This window comes from Thalassophryne amazonica, chromosome 4 (genome assembly GCF_902500255.1).
Source record: "Thalassophryne amazonica chromosome 4, fThaAma1.1, whole genome shotgun sequence".
In the NCBI taxonomy this organism is placed as follows: domain Eukaryota; kingdom Metazoa; phylum Chordata; class Actinopteri; order Batrachoidiformes; family Batrachoididae; genus Thalassophryne; species Thalassophryne amazonica.
This window is the reverse complement of record NC_047106.1, coordinates 31,536,899-31,551,469: the sequence shown is the minus strand read 5'-3', so window position 1 is coordinate 31,551,469 and position 14,571 is coordinate 31,536,899. Positions and strand designations below refer to the sequence as shown.

The 14,571-nt window shown below is 40.0% G+C and overlaps 1 protein-coding gene across 1 annotated transcript in view; it reads right to left on the bottom strand.

Moving 5' to 3' along the window:
- Positions 1-14,571, bottom strand: part of elna (elastin a) — a 187,740-nt gene that overhangs the window by 38,367 nt on the left and 134,802 nt on the right. Inside the window, exons 24-35 of the mRNA XM_034169334.1 lie at positions 12,775-12,875; positions 11,753-11,800; positions 11,297-11,458; positions 11,127-11,207; positions 11,002-11,034; positions 8,676-8,753; positions 8,507-8,545; positions 8,212-8,280; positions 8,052-8,084; positions 6,687-6,815; positions 6,554-6,586; positions 5,072-5,107 (exon numbers count right to left, since the gene is read on the bottom strand). Coding sequence (XP_034025225.1) covers positions 5,072-5,107; positions 6,554-6,586; positions 6,687-6,815; positions 8,052-8,084; positions 8,212-8,280; positions 8,507-8,545; positions 8,676-8,753; positions 11,002-11,034; positions 11,127-11,207; positions 11,297-11,458; positions 11,753-11,800; positions 12,775-12,875 — 842 coding nt within the window. The remainder of the gene's footprint in view (positions 1-5,071; positions 5,108-6,553; positions 6,587-6,686; positions 6,816-8,051; positions 8,085-8,211; positions 8,281-8,506; positions 8,546-8,675; positions 8,754-11,001; positions 11,035-11,126; positions 11,208-11,296; positions 11,459-11,752; positions 11,801-12,774; positions 12,876-14,571) is intronic.

The window sequence follows — 14,571 nt, the reverse complement described above, 5'->3', positions numbered from 1 at the left end:
GGATGAGAATCAGCACCTCCAAATCCGAGGCCATGGTTCTCGACCGGAAAACTGTGCTTTGCCCTCTTCAGGTCGGTGGAGTGTCCTTGCCTCAAGTGGAGGAGTTTAAGTATCTCGGGGTCTTGTTCACGAGTGAGGGACGGATGGAGTGTAAGATCGATAGACGGATTGGTGCAGCATCTGCAGTGAAGCGATCGCTGTATCAGACCGTCGTGGTGAAGAGAGAGCTGAGTAGGGGGGCAAAGCTCTCGATTTACCAATCGATCTACATTCCGATCCTCATCTATGGTCATGAGATTTGGCTCCCTTAGAGATAGGGTGAGGAGCTCGGTCACTCGGGAGGAGCTCGGAGTCAAGCCGCTGCTCCTCCACATCGAAAGGAGTCAGTTGAGGTGGCTCGGGCATCTTTTCCGGATGCTCCCTGGACGCCTCGCTGGAGAGGTGTTCCGGGCACGTCCCATTGGGAGGAGGCCCCGGGGAAGACCCAGGACACGCTGGAGGGACTACATCTCTCGGCTGGCTTGGAAACGCCTTGGGGTTCCCCTGGAGGAGCTGGGGGATGTGTGTGTGGATCGGGAGGCCTGGGCGGCTTTGCTTGAGCTGCTGCCCCCGCGACCCGACTCCGGATAAAGCGGAAGAAAATGGATGGATGGATGGATGTTGTCATTATGGGGTGTTGTGAGTATAATTTTGACAGAAAAATTAATTTACTCCATTTTGGAATAAGACTGTAACACAAGAAAATGTGGAAAAAGTGAAACGCTGTGAATACTTTCTGGATGCAGCGTACCCTGCACATCAGCAGTATGGCAGGTAATTGTAATTACCCACATGGGCCTGCATACAAAATAACTCTAAAATGAGTGAGCAGGTTTTCATTAAAATTGGTATGAATTTATCCATATACATTAATCCCACAGTCGGACAGGCGTGCACGATAACGTGCCAGTGGTGTTGTGCAAGCTCGCATTCGCATGCACGAACACAGTGTGAGCACGTGGAAAGTTGTGCACACAGCAGCGGAGGAAAAAAAAAAAGAATTCAAAAAAACACCACAATTCATAATACATAATTCCTGTTATTAAGACTGGATTTAACCGCCGCCGAGACGTACACCAGGAATTAATGAAATGACGTGGATTACTGTTCTCCCTTCTATGTTTTTTACATGAATTACCTGATGTGCTCATCTCATTAAGAGATGGCTCCCGTCTCATGAAGAGCCGTGCTCTCGCATCATGAACACATCAACCGGCATGGCGTGTCCAGCACGCAGTGATCCGCTGCAAATGTGACGTGTTTTAATTATTACAATGTGGGGAAATCCCACAGTGACTCGCTCCTCGCGGAGGTGTCCTCTGGGGCGATTTCCTGGATGGCATGATATTCACAAACGTTGCGGTGCGCTGATGCAGCAGTCAGCTGACAGGCGATATGTGTTTTAATTTATTGCCACACGAGGACAGCATGCCGATGTTCGTGCTTCACACTGTAATTATGCGTCTTCATATCCTACAAGCCACTACAGGTGTTTCAGAGCTGTGACTTGAGAGCACAGATATCTGAACAGCTGCACATCGCAGGGAGACACGGCCACCTCTGTCAGCGGACCTCAGCAGCTCACAGAAAAAAAAGCTCACTCTCTGTTCCTTTATACTGTGATTTTTATTTTATGTATGTATAATTGTCCTACATCTGTCTGATGTCTGTGTTTGTAATGTAACACCTTGCGTGCACGGTCATGTCCAGCTGTCAGCTGACAGACGTTCTATGTCCACAGCAAAGCGTATGAGCAAAGCGTTGACGAATGAGTTCACGCCTTCATGCCCGTATATAGAGCGGGTTCAGGGGGTTCAACCGAACCCCCCCCCTGATAATTCTGCTGATTTTTTTATGATCTGGATATCAACGTTATGTATTTTCTTTTCATTGATAATAAGCAACAAGCACTAACTGTTACACAGCTATTATCACACACCCTCAAGTTTCAATTTCCTCTGCCAGAGTAATCCCTTAAGTGATGAAATAGAATTTAAAATTCTTCTTCTTACTTATAAGGTTTTGAATAATCAGGTCCCATCTTATCTTAGGGACCTCATAGTACCATATTACCCCATTAGAGCGCTTCGCTCTCAGACTGCGGGCTTACTTGTAGTTCCTAGGGTTTGTAAGAGTAGAATGGGAGGCAGAGCCTTCAGCTTTCAGGCTCCTCTCCTGTGGAACCAGCTCCCAATTCAGATCAGGGAGACAGATACCCTCTCTACTTTTAAGATTAGGCTTAAAACTTTCCTTTTCGCTAAGGCTTATAGTTAGGGCTGGATCGGGTGACCCTGGACCATCCCTTGGTTATGTTGCTTTAGACGTAGACTGTGTTTCATAATTATTGTATGGCCTTGCCTTGCAATGTGGAGCGCCTTGGGGCAACTGTTTGTTGTGATTTGGCGCTATACAAGAAAAAGTTGATTGATTGATTGATTGATGAAAGGGGAAACTGCTAGATAAACTTTTTCCATGGGGGTTGAGAATTTTTGCTCCCTGGTCCCTATCCTCCTCTGATATCAAACAGATTAGTAGGCTTGTAAATACCCATGTAGACACACAATTACACTTGTCTGGTTTGTAAAAACATGTTTGTATGTATAAGCTGAGAAATAAAGGGAGCTTCTCCTTCCTGTTGCAAATACTGTAAAGGTGCAAATATTCGCATGGGATTTATTATGCGAATTTCACGACTTAAACAAGGTCGCCAAATTAAATACTGCTATTTTAATACATAACGTACATATACGTACATATTTATAATGTAAACGCAAATATTAATACCGCTAAATACGAGGTCTGTTAGAAAACTATCTGACCTTTTTATTTTTTGCAAAAACTATATGGATTTGAATTATGTGCGCTTGCATCAGCCAAGCTTGAACCTTCGTGCACATGCGTGAGTTTTTTCACGCCTGTCGGTTGCATCATTCGCAACCGACAGGCAGGTATAAAGTTTGCATTAATGTTATCTTGGTTCTTCCTGGGTGGTTCTTATGGCAACTGATCCAATCCCAAGCAAGGACTATTTGTATATAAAAATGTATTTCCTAAAATGATACATTTTAGGTTTCAAATGAAATTTATGTAGCTTTTTACCCCTCGAAATCCTCAAAAAGCTTCTGCTTAAAGGGGCTTCGCCCCCCTGAAACCCCACGAGGGCGTTGCCCCTCGATCCCACCAGGGGCCCTGCGGCCCACTGGACCCCCAACTCAAGGATTTGAACCCCCCTTTCACATTCCTATATACAGCCCTGGCCTTTACCCTTATTCGCCCACACGTGCATTGCGTGTTCACCAGCTGTGTTGCAGTACACAGTGGTCAGCTGTATGGACAGCGACCGGACCCTGGGGCCCTCAGCCACATCTGACAATGTTGGCTTCCTGGTGTGTGTATGGGGGAGGGACGCACTCCACAAGCCTTGTTTGTGTGTGTGTGTTTGTGTGTGTGTGTGGGGGGGGGGGGGGGGGGGTTCGACACAGTCATGCTCATGTGTGTTGCTTGGTTACGCCACACTCGTGAGGCACTTAGACAATTTTCACAGTCGGGTCAAATGTTGTCGCCTGCTCTCTGCTCTTGGACCAGGAGCACGACCAGCCCCGTCTTTTCTAAGTGTCCAGTGACCGGGTTTAGATGTTTGTGTGTGACACCTGGAATTTGGCCGACACCTGCCGAGAGAGGAGTCGAATGGGCACTCACATGGCATGCGCTGTCTTTCGGCCACTGGTGTGCGCGAATGGTTATCACGATAGCTGTACGAGGCATTTGAGGCGGCTCCAGTTTATCATGAGTGGCATTTGACTCCTCCTTCATGCTCCATTCTGCCTCGTGTTATGTCGTGTTATATGTGAAGGGGCTCTAATTCAGAACACTGTGCTGCAATAGTGTAGCACATAAATTAACCATCAATACAAACGACTAAGTATGATATTCGAAAAATACAAACTTTCCATCAAGTTCATTCATCCATGATCTTGATGTGAAGAGAGCCACAAAACCCAATCAAAATATACAGTAAATATTTTGGGAGATAGCATCTGATTTTTTTTCTAATAATTTTCTAAGAATCACACATCTATGTCACTTCATATAAATCTGAAAAATACATCAATACAAAATATTATCACATCACCATCAATAATATTAACAATAATAATAATAATAATAATAATAATAATAATACATTTAAATTGGTTTGGCAGTGTGGTGGGCAAGTGGTTCATGCACTTCCAAAAAGAGACAGTTCCCTGTTCAAGACCACCTGTGCCCATTCACCATGTAATGAGTTGCGTCAGAAAGGGCGCCCTGCGTAAAACTTGTGCCAAGTCAATATGCAGATTCATATGTGATTCTCTGCAGCAACCCAAGCAAAAAGAAAGAACTTAAATTCAAGTCATTTTAGCTTATTTATATAGTGCCAAATCACATCAAAGTCGCCTCAAGCTGCTTTACGTAGATAAGGTCTAATCTTAGTTACTGTTACATTTAATTTGGCTTTAAAAATTTTAGATAGTTAGTAACCAGATCATTCATGAATGTGAATGTTTTCTCACATATCATATACTGTATGACAAGCTGGAAACAAGCTAATAAAAACCACACTGAACGCCGTATCATATTGTGGTTATCCCTCAGTGGCGAAGAAATAAATTAAATGGTAAATGTAACAACCTTTAAATAACATCTCTAACACAACAATTTGTCTTTATGTTTGTTCCTGGCTTTTGTGTTGTCATCTGTTGCCTTGGAAAGATTGTGTACTTCTTAAAACCTGACATTAGATCAGCATTTTGTGTTTAATGCACACAATTTCGTAATTAATTAATTTAATTAATTGTCTTTTATGATTTTATTTTTTATTTATTTTTATTTTATTTTTTGTTGTTGTTGTTTTGCCAATAGCAAAGAAAATGTATTTTATAATCTAAAGCTTCTAATTTTAAAAGAAATATTACTTGGTACCCTTATTGGAAGTAACACTTAAGTATGAAGTATTACAATTCCAAAGGCTGTCCATGCAAGGAATTCTTACTGTGCTGTGGGACCTCTGCGGCAATAGATGTGGGCCCTGCCAAAAGACAACAAGTTCCACTTTCATCCTTTATGAATTAGTGCAGTGGCCAAAAGCAGGAAAGGTAGAACCCATATGGTGACACTGTTACATAACAGAGGATGTTAACTAGAACTAGCAACGCAAACAACTTTTAGGTTTTGTGAGCAGGACATGACAAAAGAATGATGGCAAAGTTCTGTGCGTTCACCTTGAAGTAGCAAACAAGTGGAAACAGTTAAAATTGTTAAAAGTCATGAGAATATTGAATATAATTTATGGTTGATGATGACTGTCACTGTTACATGACACATGACCATTGCATACATGTACGTATACTATGCTATATGCTACCCAGCTAACACATAACCTTTTGGTAACGTTACATTGGTTATATTTAGGTTATGGTTATCAGAAACATTTCTAGAATGTTTTTGTAATGTTATTACTTCCTTTTTATTGACAATAAATAAGAAATTACTCCAAATTTCTTTCATTGACTAGATTATGACTGTAGGTAACACTACCGGAATGCTCTGGGAACATCTGGATGAAGCACATATCTTTTTGGTGACTTTATGTAACTTTACCAGAATATTGTGGGAACCAAAAAGAAACTGTCCTTAAAAACGTTCCCAGAATGTTAGATCTAATGTTCTCAAAACGCTTGTGTTAATGTTATTGCCAAGTGTTCTGGGAACCAAAAAGAAACTGCCCTCAAAAATGTTCCCAGAATGTTAGGCCTAAGGTTCTCAAAATGTTTGCTAATGTTACTATCAAACTTTCTGGGAAACAAAACAAAACTTTCCTCTGAAACATCCTGAGCTAATGTTCTGATAACATTTGACAAACATTCTTATAACATTTTGGGAACTATATTTTGTTAGCTGGGTAGAGACCTTATTTTTCGATAATGTTCTCGGGAAGGTTTTGAGACTTTACACGTATGAGCACTTAAATTATTATAATCATTGCTTTGCAATTTTAAAGTTATACTGTAGCATATATAGGAAGATATCACTGAACAATAAGCTAAATTTATTACGTGATTAGTCATATAATGAACTTTGTATATATATATATATATATATATAGAGTGCCCAACTGGTTAGTGCGCTTGGTTTCAGTGTGGAAGGTTCCTGGTTCAAACATCACCCCTGCCAGACCCACCTTCAATCTACTGTGGTGACCCTCAATGAAAACAAGGGAGCAGGCAAAGGGACTTACTTTACCTTTATAGAGTTCAAGCGCGAATGTTTGGTCTTACTTTCTAAAAACGTTTGTGCTAACGTTACTATAAAACGTTCTGAGAACTTTACACCTAATGTTCTGATAACATTTGTGAAACGTTCTTATAATGTTTTGGGAACTTTATTTTGTTAGCTGGATAAAGGCTACATCAAACCTTGTGTAAACTTGTGTCGAGTTAAAAAAAAAACAGGAAGTGAGGACATTTCACTGTACCTGGACGAAGGGTGACATCACCAACATCTTTTACTGCGAGGAGCAACAATACGTTCATCAGCGGTGAAAAACGTAAAAAAAAATAAATAAAAAAATCTCATCTGAAAATTAGAAATGTTTCATGGAGCTTTACCTGGTATTCCAGCTCCCGGGACACTTGTACCTGCTGGAGCCACAACAGGTCTACCACCCACAACACCGTCCACAGCCACAACCGGGGTAGCTCCCGGAGCGGGCAATCCTTCTCCTGTAAGGTCTGCTCCTGCAGGAGGTGCACATCAAGTCAACAAAGTGGTTCTAGTTGTATTTGGATTCTGGTTGGGTTTGTATTTTTGTTATTTAATATATGGACAGGATAGGCTGCTTACATGTTACTTCTGGCTCATTGCTTAAATTTCACATTTGTTATTTTGTTGTCGATTGTCATAAAATGACCCAGCTTTATCTGATCATTGTATAGCTTGTGGAAGAAAGGCAGATTGTGAAAGTTCAGATTTTTCAACTTGGGGAAGAAGGCGACGCGACGCGATGCAAGGCGATATCACGCCACGAACGCGCCAGTTGCTCAAAATCACTTTATTCGCGTCACATTGCTTCGCATTGCGTGGCATTGCGTGGCTTGGACTTTTGTGGCGCCACAACGCGTCCTTCCATAGGGATTACATGGCAACCTCTTGCTGCCGTTGCTCGCGTGGCGTCCAATGTGAACGCGGCATAATGAGGCGTTACTGCGCATGAGACCACAGAGAGGCACAGCTGCCTGTGGTATATAGAGATATGATGGAGACAATAGTTCACATTATTTATGTCACACATGGGAAGGAATGGACAAATATCTGTACTGTAAGGTCGATTGTGATATAACAGCCTGTTCAGATTTGCAGTAGGGTGCGCGCAGTAGCGCATGGTGCTTTCAGTTTGACAGCCGCTTCATCGTGATAATAATTAGGAATTATTATCACGATGAAGCGTGCCACATACATATAAATGGGGGGGGGGGGGGCATTGGGGGTGGACATTATTATGCATGGCATGTGCAGGTCATACCGGCATACAGGCTTTGCCGTGCCAGATCCATCTTGAGGTTCCCTCGTATGCAGTCAAATCATTTCGGATCCTGTTTTTCCGCCATAAGAATATATAAATTCCGGTCAGATGGTGCTCAGATTGGACATGGACCGCCGTCAGATAGGTGTACCATCGACGGTGCCCGGAAGGTTTTCAACATGTGCATCACACTCGGGCCGCCGGCTGATTTTGAGCAACTATGTGGACTCTCGCAGATGTCAGAGCGTTTTGGAACTGCAACTGGACACTTTTCGGATGTGGGTTGAATCATCATTCTGACGCCAATCAGCCTCATTCCGGCTATGCGTGACAGGGGTAGTACTGTTGTTTAACACTTTTGCTTGTCTTTTAAGTGTGGCATAATGTACACACTCACAGAAGAACACACCAAAATAAAGATTCCAATCCTAATTTAGAAGGTTGTCCTTACCAAGTTTTGGAGGTTTCACACCATCTGGATACCCTGCATGGAAGAGTCATAGGACTTTGCATGATGTTTAAAAGAATACACAAATTCTGACATAAATATCATTGTTTCTAACAATCAGAAAATAATAGTAAGGCAACATTATTCAGAGAACCAGCAGTACCTGCAACAGCAGCCCCTCCCAGTACTCCACCAGAGCCTCCAGGACCTCCTCCAGCTCCTCCTGAAACTCCTAATGGAGTCAGATGGAGCAGAATATAACAGTTACAAAGCATCACAACGAGATAAGTGAAAAATAAATACGCAATTATTTAAAATTGTACAATTATCATAATTTATTGCAAAAGCACAAAGGTTTATGAATGGTGGCAAATGCATATATGTATGCTTATTAATGTATTTCAGGTACTCTGTATTACGTTTAGACATCAGTAATAATAATAATAATGATAGCTTGCCGTATTTTGGTGGTTTAACTTCAGTGCCTGCTCCATAACCTGCCAAGTTATAAGAAAGCAGTAGAACTGAATCTTTTTAACATCAAATATCGTACAAAAACAACAAACAGCTTTCCTTCTATAAAACATTTTATCAAAACTAATTTATCTTTTTTTAAAATTAACTCACCACCATAGAAAACACCATGGCCTATCTGGGGCACACTTCCTGGGACGGCTCCACCTCCTACTACTCCCACACTGGCTCCTTCATTAAATTGTTGGATTCAGACAAATCCCAAGTCAGTTGGAGGGAATCAAAAACTGTACCACGACCTTATATTTTTTTCTCATAAGTTATGTTTTTCATAACTATGGCAAATTAAGTCATAATTAAAAGATGGTCAAGGAAGGTATATTTGGTATGTCACAATAGTATAATTATGACTTAGCATATGATATAACATCCCATAATTATGACAGAGTACATTATGATCAGAACTTTATATCTCCTACACAGGCGTTAGTTTGTTGTAATTATGACTTGGTATGGTATGATTAGGACTTAGTATCTCCTACATAGGTCTTAGCTTGACATAATTACAAGTTATATCTTACAATTATGACTTAATATCGGATTATGATGAATTGCTATCTGCTATATAGGTCTTAGTATGTCATAATTACAACTTGTATCCTGTAATTATTACTTAGCATCCTAAATGTAAAATGACAATTTAGTATCTCATTATACTTAAGTAAAGATTTATTTTGTAATTTTACCTCTATGACAGGAATTGTTTTTTGTAATTTTCACTATGACAGTATCTTATAACAAGCACCTAGTAGTATAAGTTAATATATCACAATTATAACTTAGTGTCCAATAATTATGACTATGCATGTTATAATTATGACTTGGTATTGCACAATTTGGACTTGGTGTCCTGTTATGGCAATTCAGTATATTAGAATTATGGTGTATATATGTGTATGTGTATATATATGTATATAATTTTTTTTAATTTAGGCTATTTATAGTATATTCATTATTGATAATAATATAATAATTATTGATAATATTATAATAATTATTTTTATATGATATATGACATGATATATGTGTGTATGTGTATATGTATGTATGTATGTATATATCCTTCCTCAGTAACTGTTTTTCACAGAAATTTTACGATTACTTATATGATTAACGGCTGCATGAAATACTAATAGCAACAACAACACAAGGACAGGTTAAATTAATATATATATTTAATATATATACATTAAAGATAATTAAAAATAAAACACCGCACATTCAAGGATCCGGTCCATTCTAACCCCACATTCATGTCTGTGTGTTTTTAATGCACTACATTCCACAATGTTTTTAATGCACCATACGAGATGAGACCCACACAGACACAAAAAAAACAAAAAACAATGGGTCAGATACAACGCAATAATCAATGTCACACTATTTTGAAAGGTTGTTTAATCATTGTTGTTGTTGCTGTGGTACGGATTGATGTTGTTATGATTATTGCTATTAATATACACAGATATATATTTTGTATACATGTGTGCATGTATGTATGTATGTATGTATGTGTATATGTATACATGAATATAGGTGTATATATATATATATGTGTGTGTGTATGTGTGGGTATGCATGTATGTATGTGTACATATATGTGTGTATGTATATACGCATATATACCTCCTTGTGTATCATGTCTGTATTGTTTTATGTTATATGGTTATTATCCTCTTGCATTTATTTCTTTATATTACCGTTGTTGCTAGTGCTCGTTATTGCCTGTTTTGTTTTATGTTGCCATGTTGTCTTTGTCCTCTTGCCTTTATTTATATTTGTTGCCAGGGCCTGTTATTGTTTGTCCCTATTTTCTGCACATTTATGATCTGTTATTAATTGTTTATTCTCCCAGATGTTAAATTTATTGTGAAATAACACTCATGTACTTACTCTGTGCACACACACACACACACACACACACACACACACACACACACACACACACACACACACACACACACACACACACACACACACACACACACACACACACACACACACACACACACACTCTACACACATGCACATTCCTTCATATACTCGTACTTTCTGTATCCCTGTATTTCTTTGTGTTTCTGCCATGTTGTATGATTGTGAAAAAAAAAAGAATTATGGTGTAACATATTATAAGTATGACTAAGTATCTTATATAAATATGATGTAGTATGTTATTATAGCAATATCTCAGACAACGATTCACTATGTTGTTTTTTTTAAATAGGACTTTCTAGCTTTGAATATAATGAATATATTGAATATTGACTGTGACATTATGTTTAACACCAAAATAGTGTGCAAAAATTTTGCACAAACATTACATAACTGTATCAATAAGTCTGACTACACTAATTATAAATTAATTATTTTAGTAATTAATTAATTTAGTATAAATTAAGATGCTTTGTCACAATCTCACCATATTTGGGAGGCTTGGCACCAGCCGCCAAAGCTGCAACATGAAATGACCAGAAGATGTTAGAGCCTAATCTTATCACACTGATAAAGTAACAGCTTCATAAAACAACCACATTTCTCGCTTACATCCATATCCAGGCAAAAATGGAACTCCTCCAGGAACACTCCCTCCACCTACACCACCACCTGTGATGACCCCTGTGCCGCCTGGATCGGTATAAATTATACAATCAGTTACAATAACTTAAAATATTTACATGTAATATTTCCCTCAAAGGACCTTTGATGTATTCTACCATATTTAGCAGCTTTAGCAGCAGCAGCAGCAGGGTATCCGCCACCTCCCACTCCTCCTACTCCTCCCACTCCTCCCAGACCTGTTCCTCCAAGTCCACCGCCTGCACCTCCCAGCACCCCTGTTGCACCACCCAGTCCCCCTCCTCCACCTCCTCCGCCTCCTGGGGAAGACACAGTTATTTATGAGGGATATGCACATGAAAGATGCACTGCAAATGCACATCACTACAGACAAAACCAGACAAAAATGGTGCACAACAATGCAGGTGTGGCATTGGCGCAATCCTGGTTCAATGATACCAGGTTCAATAAAAAATAAAGAATCCAAAGTATGGTGTTTTAAAAATATAATAACATGTGAGGTGCATAATATATATATATATATGCCCAATCAAAAATTGGAAAAAAAATATTTGTGTGGAGACTGCATCAGACATCACTGTGCAGTTACCTACCATATTTAGCAGCTTTAGCCGCAGCAACAGCAGCAGGGTATCCGCCACCTCCCACTCCTCCTACTCCTCCTACTCCTCCTACTCCTCCCACACCTGTTCCTCCAAGTCCACCGCCTACACCTCCCAGCACCCCTGTTGCACCACCCAGTCCTCCTCCTCCTCCTCCTGGGGAAAACACAGTTATTGACGAGGGATTTGCACACTAAAGATGCACTGCACATGACCATGTCCAAGACATATTCAGTGGCAGCTTTACCATCAGACAGCCTCATCCACAACTACCACACAAGACTCCAAGCTGTTGTTGATGTTAAAGGGGGAAATACACAGTAGGGTATGTAAACTTTGGATCAGGGTCATTTGAGTAGTTCTCTTGTCATTTTGATTTAAAAAGAGGAAACAGTTGTTTGACAATAAGTGGCTTCACCCAACCACTAACCATGAGTGAAAAAAAGTTTTTGTGTTGTCATATATATATTGACAGGTTTTGTGTCGATTCGTAATGGCGCGTGAGAGTGTGGGCTCCACAAACCATCAAGAATATCCACGAATGCTGTCACACTAGATTACGAATCACCACGAATTGATACGCTCTGTTGCATTACAAAATCCACGAATCGAGGGAAATTCGTAACATCCGTGGAAGATATTTTGGCAGCCAAAAATATGCTCCACAAATGTCACAAACTGACATGCGCTGTTAAGGACCCTAATCAGATGCGTTAAGTCACGTTACGAATGTCATGAGTGTGCCATAAATAACAGGAAAATGACAACCGTGACACACTGTGCTGATGTGTAAATGCAGCACAATGCTGGTACAGTGACACCTTGAAGTTAAATGAAAAAGAAAGAATCCAAAGTATGGTGTGTTTAAAAATATAATAACACGTGAGGTGCATAATATATATGAACAATCAATGAAGGAAAAACAAATGTACTCAGTGTGTGGAGACTTCTGTACAGTTACCTACCATATTTAGCAGCTTTAGCTGCAGCAACAGCAGCAGGGTATCCGCCACCTCCCACTCCTCCTACTCCTCCCAGACCTGTTCCTCCAAGTCCACCGCCTACACCTCCCAGCACCCCTGTTGCACCACCCAGTCCTCCTCCTCCTCCTCCTGGTGAAGACACAGTTATTTACGTGGGATTTGCACACTAAAGATGCACTGCACATGCACACTGCTACACACAAAACCAGCCAATAATGGGGCACAACAATGCAGGTCTGGCTTTGGCATAATGCTGGATTAACACATAAAGATGACAAATCACGAATGCCACGCACCAACACGAACTGTTGCGGCCTGTTACAATTAATGGCAGGATATGTGGTCGCGTGGCACAGAAGGTGGGTGAACACAAATGCAAACTCTCAGACAATACGTAAGATGTAATAATAAACTTTATCTCACAAACAGTCCAGGGTCCGGTACACAGAAAGGCAGGCAGCATAGCAAAGGTACAGATGAGGGCAAGGCAAAAATATGTGGTCAGGAACAGGCTGAGGTCAAAGGCAGGGAGAGATACAATATCGGAGGCAAAGGCAGAAGGCAAAATCCAGATAAACAGAACGAGGTCAAAAAACACTGAGACAAGACAACGAGAAAAGATCAGGGCTGGAACGAAGATACAAAGATCAACGAGCTGGCACTGCAGTGAGGGAAGTGAGATCTTAAATAGAGAATTTTAACCATACTAATTCCAGACAAGTTATTTAAATGAATGTCACATCTGGTGTTTTATAAACTGAAAATATCAGCTATATGTTTTAGTTTTAAAGTAATGCACTAACTTTGAAGGTTTTAGTGTTTGGACCACACATGCTGCAGTGCATTATGGGTAAAGTTTCATGACAGGAGAAATGCATTGAGACCCTCTGATCAGGGTCTACTTTAACTGCTGCACATTGACAATAACATTAAACTCTTTGTATATTGTGCCTAAAACTCTTGAAAATATATTCTCTGGGTTTATAGATGTTGTTATTGTGTTTGTTTCATATAAACATGCCAGAAGCTCAGGTTTATTAAAAGTTTTCAGGGTCTCTACTTCCATCTACTGGCCAGTAGATGGCAGTACTGGTCAGTTGCTGCGGTCTAAACAGCACAGAGAATCCACATAACAACAATTGTAAATGAACATTATACAACCAAAATGCACATTTTTATGCTTTTCATAATGTTAATAAGAGGCTGCAGCAACTCTCTGGTGTGCAAATGATTATGAGATATGGCCAATACTGCCATGAACACTGCCACCTACTGGCCAGTAGATGGCAGTAGAGACTCTGAAAACTTTTAATAAACCTGAGCTTCTGGCATGTTTACATAAATGCAATAACAACGTCTATAAACCCAGAGAATATATTCATGAGAGTTTTAGGCACAATATACAAAGAGTTTAATACTGTTGTCCATGTGCAGCGGCTAAAGTGCAGCCTCATCAGAGCGTCTCAGTGCATTTTTCCTGTTGTGAAACTTTCCCCATAATGCACTGCAGCATGTGTGGTCCAAACACTAAAACCTTCTAAATTAGTGCATTACTTTAAAACTAAAACATATAGCTGATATTTTCACTTTATAAAACCCAAACATGACCTTAATTTAAATAACTTGTCTGGAATTAGTATGGTTAAATTTTTAACCATAAGTTAAAACTGTATGCCTGTCGATGAGTTGCGTGATATGCCAGCAAGTCATTATGGTGTAAATGGAACTTGTCTTTATTTTTCCTTCTTCTCTGTCACTAGGTCTCTTTTGCTGAGAGAAAGCTAATCTGAAACAGAAGCACTGACACGTTGTGTCAGTAGCTATAGC